Source organism: Sinocyclocheilus rhinocerous, unplaced genomic scaffold, assembly GCF_001515625.1.
Source record: "Sinocyclocheilus rhinocerous isolate Xijiao unplaced genomic scaffold, SAMN03320098_v1.1 scaffold2589, whole genome shotgun sequence".
Classification (NCBI taxonomy): domain Eukaryota; kingdom Metazoa; phylum Chordata; class Actinopteri; order Cypriniformes; family Cyprinidae; genus Sinocyclocheilus; species Sinocyclocheilus rhinocerous.
Genome location: NW_015658508.1, coordinates 421,164 through 428,231, shown reverse-complemented (window position 1 = coordinate 428,231; position 7,068 = coordinate 421,164). Strand labels below are relative to the sequence as shown.

Genomic DNA, 7,068 nt, shown 5'->3' with positions numbered 1-7,068 from the left:
AATCAGAAGTTTCTCAATCTCTGTTTGTCTTTTTCTGAGTTCTGTCAGCTCTCGATCCAGATGTTTGTGAAGTTCCTCTGCTCGATCTATCTCAGTCTTCTCCTGAGCTCTGATCTGCTCTTTAATCTCAGAGCGTTTCTTCTCCAGAGAGCAGATGAGCTCAGTGAACACCTTCTCAATGTTCTCCACGGCCTCTTCTGCTGAACTCTGTTGGAGACAGAAAATTGTGATCACGCAGATCATTGTCGTGACTCAGTTCGGTACAACTGCCAAAATACCAAATGCCAAAGTTTTTTGTGAGCAATTCTTTTTTTCACAAATCCACAAATCCAAGTCAAATTAAGCTGCATCTGTTCCAAACAATGACACAATAATAAACTAGTGGCTGTCCAGCTGCAAAAAGAGATAAACAGCAAAAAGGACACCATGACTGTAAGTCACTACTTTTATATATCTCTTTAAATAATTTATGCTTGAAAGCCACTGTTCACCATCTACATTTGCATCTGCGTTTCAAACTAAATTTAGTCTTCAATAAAACTAAAGAATGCTTAAATACACATACTTTCAGGAGATTCACAGCTTCACTGAGATCTTGCTGACCTTTCTCATGCTCCTTGATCAGCTTTTGACACGTCATGCTTATCTCCTTTAATTCTTTCTGAGGATGTTAACATCAAAATGTTATTATTATTACAATATTTAGTATATATTTTTATCACTGGTAGATAAATATATAGGCCTACCTTTTTACTAGTCCATTCTGAATCCACAGACACAACATTGTGTCCTTTATGATTTTCAGTACACAAGCAACAAATGCATTGACCATCATCCTGACAGTAAATCTCCAGAAGTTTTCCATGACTGAGAAGGATGAATGGACAAAAACAAATATTGAACAAAATTCACTTTGTTTCCAAAATGGTCACATTGTAACCGATCATTTCCACTGATATTTATCAACTGATGAGTGTTTGGTCTACTTACACTGCAAAAAATCATCTGGAGTCTTAGGCTCCTGAGGCTTTACAACATGAACACATGACACTAAAGAGACAGCAAGAAACAAACTTATGATTAACTTGGTGGTTTAATCCTCTCATTACACAGCTATGCATCTTAAAAAAAGGCATATTAATACCTAATTTAATGATGCTGAGTTCCAAAATATAAATAATATATAAATATATAAAATATATAAATCCATCATGTCCAGTTTTTTCACAAAACAAGAAAGAAGATTCTTAAAATGCACTTAACAAAAGCAGTCAAAAGTTTCATGTATAATTTAACTTGCAATATGCAAAGAAGTGGAAAATATGTTCAAATAGTCCATTTAATGTCAAAGAACTTTACATGAAAACAAGCTTATCAATAAATAAGGTTTTTCAAAATCTGTCATTTTCACTGTTTGAATGTAGCAAAACACTCACAGATGTAGATGTTACAGAAAACATCTGGCTCATTTTGCATTTTCTTTCGTCACTGCCCATAGTTCTAACTTTAAAATCAGTATTAGGCATAAAATAATGTACTCAGAATAATTTATGAAGATGGGCTGAGAATTGAGTTAAAGGGATAGTTCACCCAAAAATGAAAATTCTGTCATTAATTACTCACCATCATATCGTTCCAAACCTGTAAGACCTTCGTTCATCTTTGGACACAAATTAAGATATTTTTGATGAAACCCGAGAGCTCTCTGACCCTCCCATAGACAGCTAGGATCCTTACACGATCAAGGCTCAGAAACGTAGCAAGAACTTCGGTAAAATAATCCATGTGAAACGGTTCAACCGTAATATAATGAAGCTACGAGAATACTTTTTGTGCGTGAAGAAAACAAAAATAATGACTTTATTCAACAATTCGTCTCCTCCGCATCACCCTATAGCGCCATTTTGGAGAGTATCACATACGTAAACAACGCATGCTGTTCTGTGTCAGCAGCACCGTACGCTGATACACTGTTTACATTGTTTACGCTTTGATCTGAATGTAAACAGTGTATCTGTGTACATACGTTGCATACGTTGTTTACGTATGTGATACTCTCCAAAATGGCGCTATAGGGTGACGCGAAGGAGACGAATGACGAGACGGACGATATGAGGGTGAGTAATATGCATATTCATATTTATTTTAGAACTACAGTAACATCTTCTGATTTCTCTCAACATGGGGACAGGAAAGCTGTCAATCAATAAATTGGGGGGAAAAAAAGTAACTTGCGTTACTTATTTGGAAAAGTAACTCGGATGTTCTCTTGTAAATTAAAAAGTAATGCGTTACTTTACTAGTTACTTGGAAAAAAGTAATCTGATTACGTAACTCGAGTTACTTGTAATGCGTTACCCCCAACACTGTTCACTTGTAACCGAAAGAATAAACATACACCATACAGACTAACATATAATTATCAAGCATACAATAATAACTGAATGCTCTTTTTTTACCACAAGCAAAAAGACATGGGTAAAATGATTATTTAAGGATTCTATTAAGTTCTTACCTGCTTTGACAGAAAACAAAAGTAAAATATTTGCTCCTCTACAGTTTTAGCCAAACTAGAACAGTGTGGATCCTTAAGCAGAGGCTCGTGTAGCAGGGAAATAGGTTTCGTTTCTCTTGAATCCACACACTTCCTGGTTTTCAGTGTGTAAATGTGTGTATGTTGCGAGAGAGAAAGTAAAGATCAAGAGTGTGAAGGAGATTATAAACATATTGTTTGTGAGGCCGTGACTTTGCAGTTTTGTTGCTCCTCCCTCTGTACTCTGCTCAGAATCATACTGTATATTTCAACACTAATAATCAGACTACTTTGTAATGTGTCTAATAACAGATAAAACATGTTTCTTTGTTTTAACTGCTGTGACACACTTCCAGCGATCTGTGTGTAAAATGATTAAATAAATTATAATTTCATGTTGGCTGGACAATGACGCTGGCATCAAACCTGCAGGAATAATTTCTTATTTAAAAAATAATGCTTTTTGATTCTGATTAAAGCAGATATGCATTCAGCTGCTGTGGAGAAAAGCAACAATCACAGACAATCTCATGTAGATCAAGGAGTCTTGAGGATTCCCACAGCCATATGTGACCATGGACCACAAAACCAGTCTTAAGTGTCAATTTTTCGAAATTGAGATTTATACATCATCTGAAAGCTGAATAAATAAGCTTTCCATTGTATGGTTTATTAGGATAGGACAATATTTGGCCGAGATACAGCTAAAATCTGGAATCTGAGGGTGCAAAAAAATATATATACGATATGAGGGTGAGTAATTAATGACAGATTTTTGTGTGAACTATCCCTTTAATAGTTGTAAACTGCTCAGGGGATCAAGGGAATCATGTCTTTGTGGTGTTTTTTTCTGGTGATTAAGGGATTAGACTTCTTCGCCTTACAAATGGTTGTTAAAAGAAAACAAATTCTACGAAATGCATCATATTTTTTGAGAAAATGTGACATGCTCAAGCAAAACATCCCCAATTCTTGGAATCAGCACTACAAAATTAGTTAGAAACTTCTGGATTTCATTCATGACTGACAATACAACATATTAAAACATTCAAACCTTCTTGAGATATTCTGGCTGTTTGCTGTTGACAGACGTCCTCCAAAACCTCTCTGAATGCTGAGATTGAAATGTCTTTAAAAGACAGATGAGTGTGTTGAGTGAAGCTGGGAACGTCTTCAAATGTGGGTAAAACACACGCAGACTGACAGCTCTGAAATGAGACAAATAATTCAGACTTAATTTGTGAAGCACAACTAATCTTTTCCAAAACATGAAACAAGTATTAGTGCTTCATTTTTAGATTCTCAACATTTCTGCATCATTACCTTCAGACAATGGAACTGATCATCAGCAATCAGAAGTTTCTCAATCTCTGTTTGTCTTTTTCTGAGTTCTGTCAGCTCTCGATCCAGATGTTTGTGAAGTTCCTCTGCTCGATCTATCTCAGTCTTCTCCTGAGCTCTGATCTGCTCTTTAATCTCAGAGCGTTTCTTCTCCAGAGAGCAGATGAGCTCAGTGAACACCTTCTCAATGTTCTCCACGGCCTCTTCTACTGAACTCTGTTGGAGACAGAAAATTGTGATAATGCAGATCATTGTCGTGACTCAGCTCTTTTTAGTAAATCCTTCCAAACTATTTTTAAAACATTTTTGGAGCTTGAAAGCCTCAGGTCACCTTCTACCTTTATTGAATTTAAAATATCTGTGTTTCCAACCAACATTCGTTTGTAATACAAGTATAAAACAAAAAAATGCTTAAAAACATACTTTAAGGAGCTTCACAGCTTCACTGAGTTCCTGCTGACCTCTCTCACGTTCCTCGATCAGCTTTTGACACGCCACCTTGATCTCTTTTAACTCTTCCTGAGGATGTTAACATAAAAAAAAAGAAACAAAAGGTAAAAATAGTCATTCCTGATTGATAAAAAAGTTTAACAAGGTGAATCAAAATTACAGCCTATACATTTTATGTAATATAAAAATAATCATTACTTACAATATTTGTATATTTGTATATATTTTTTTCATTTATAGATAAATATATACCTTTTTACTAGTCCATTCTGAATCCACAGACACCACTCTGTGGCCATCATGGTTATCAATCATACACAAATAACAAACACATTGACCATCATCCTGACAGTAAATATCTAGAGGTTTTTCATGACGGAGGCAGATGTTCTCCTGAATGCTTCTGGAGGCTTCGACTAGTTTGTGCTTCATAAACGCAGGAGATTGATAGTGAGGCTGCAGGTGAGTTTGACAGAAGGAGGCCAAGCACTGCAGACAGGACTTTACAGCTCTGTTCTTCTCTGTAGTGCAAACATCACACTCCACAGCAGCCGTTTGTAGAGACGTCTTCTGCAGCGTCTCCATCATCTCAGCTATCAGAGTGTTCTTCTTCAGTAGAGGTCTCTGACTGAAGCTCTCTCTGCATTGGGGACAGCGGTACGGCGGCTCCTGCTCCTTCTGCTCCCAGCAGTCAGTAATGCAGCTCATACAGTAACTGTGTCCACAGGGAATCGTCACCGGCTCCTTCAGCCGATCCAAACAGACTGAACAGATGAACTGATCCTCATACTGACACGCTGCAGATTCGGCCATTTCTTTGCAGTCTTCTCAAAGATGAACAGATTCTCAGCCTCTATCCTGTAAAAAGGGCTGTTTTGCCAAGAAAACATATTATTTGTCAAACATCTTCTGTCAGAATTCCAGTAAACCGCGATAGGAAAATGGATAGACAATCTAGTCTACCTAAAAAGACACTTTTTCTATAGTTTTATTCCATTTTAATACATTTAGTGTCAGTTTGATTTATTTCCATTCCAGGCATACACAGTGAACAAACAGGTGTATAAAAGTTGAAAAAATAAAAGTATGAATACTCTATAAAGATTTTACAAAGTCCAAGTACCTAACCAAACATTTATTTGAGTGAAAAGTTTCCACAACTAATGGTAACAACCTATTTAATCACAGCTTTTTAACTGTGAGAACAAATTCTGTTCTATGCTAATCAACAGCAGACCAATGTTGTCAATAGAACTTGTATTTAGTCCAGAATAGTCTTTTTAATCATGATCACCACAGAAATATGAAATGTGTGGTATAATAAGTGAAGTTTTTGTAGAATACTTTGTAACCGATTAAAACTATTCAGTTTCAACGATACTTTTGTTTCACCAGGCCTGTTACAACATACAGAAGTAGAAATGCTCAGTATACTGTACACACGCACAAATAAATCATTTCGCGTGACTTCTTTTTAAAAGCAGACAATATGACAAAGCGGTTAACTTTGGATATTTTCAAGTCCTTACCTACTTCGACAGAAACACTACTCAAATATTACTTACTTTACACAGCTTTGCCCCAAAAGAACAGCGGCGCGGATGTATTGAGGTTGAAGTACGCGTTTAGTGGTGAATTAGGTTTCATTTCTCTTGAATTCAAATACTTCCTGGTTTTCAGTGCGTAAACAAAATGAGCTTGTGCGCTGTCCCAAAGGAAAGAGAGAGTGTTATAAGAGTAATAATAACTACGAGTGTTAAGAAAAAAGGTAATCTATTCAGAAATATAATTATCCCATTCCTTTTTCAAAGCAAAAGCACTTAATAACAAAAACAATATAGCCTTTGTCACCTTTAAAATCTAATAGTTACTATGGAGAAGATGATAAAAAGTTTGAATGAAAGAATTGGTGATAATACAGCATAATAAGAGATTGACAAGCAATTTTTAAGGCTGGTCACTTTTGTCTGGGAACACCAAAGGACTTTCAGCACAGCAAAGCTGAAAGAATCAACTCAAGAGTTGTAACATCAATACAAAAAAAATTATTATCCTAACACAGATCTTCTCATATTAAAACATCAATTAAAACATCTGTAAGTCTATAGAATTCATAAGAGGAGGGGAAAGCTTTCTTCAACATGCAAGAAAGGTCAGGCCTGCTCACACACACACACACTGCTTCGTTTTGCCACCTGTAGAGGGCAGAGAAAGAGAAGAAAGCAGAAAACCCACAGCAAGTAGTACCTCAAACAATGAGCAAAATGCTCTTAATTACCATTACATACACAGAGCACCACAAGAATCGTCAGTCCTGTACAAAGCCACAATGTAACACACAAACAGAGGAGAGCAATACAACGCAAATAACAAAAACAAACATACAATGCAAACATTATTAAATGCAGTTCAGTACAGGACCTATAGGCTATATCTCACTAACAAAGGTAAACCAAACAAAAGAAAACTTAAAAGCACAATAAGAAATAGTGGCTGCTGCCCCTTGAAAAAGAAACAACACATTAATTGCCAGCCTCACAACTCACATTGTAATATTATAAAACAAAAAACTAACACATACTTTAATGCGCAACTGCGGTAATCTACAGCTGCCAAATCTCAGCGCTCAGTAGGTCTATCAAATATGGAGGACGAAACCTGCAAAAACAATAAATAAATAAATACACAAATAAATAAATACATGTGTGCATAAATACACGTATTCTTGTTTAAATACATAAATA

At 36.0% G+C, this 7,068-nt stretch overlaps 1 protein-coding gene across 4 annotated transcripts in view; it reads right to left on the bottom strand.

Moving 5' to 3' along the window:
• LOC107722272 (E3 ubiquitin/ISG15 ligase TRIM25-like) overlaps positions 1 to 5,299 on the bottom strand; it is a 10,746-nt gene extending 5,447 nt beyond the window's left edge. Inside the window, exons 1-2 of one of the 4 annotated variants that reach the window (XM_016530554.1) lie at positions 4,577 to 5,299; positions 4,298 to 4,393 (exon numbers count right to left, since the gene is read on the bottom strand). In XM_016530554.1, coding sequence (XP_016386040.1) covers positions 4,298 to 4,393; positions 4,577 to 5,137 — 657 coding nt within the window. In that variant the 5' untranslated portion in view covers positions 5,138 to 5,299. Of the gene's footprint in view, positions 1 to 565; positions 662 to 4,297; positions 4,394 to 4,576 lie in introns of all 4 variants that reach the window. The other 3 variants (XM_016530555.1, XM_016530553.1, XM_016530552.1) reach the window with 3 other exon arrangements.
• Between the last annotated feature and the right edge of the window lie 1,769 nt (positions 5,300 to 7,068).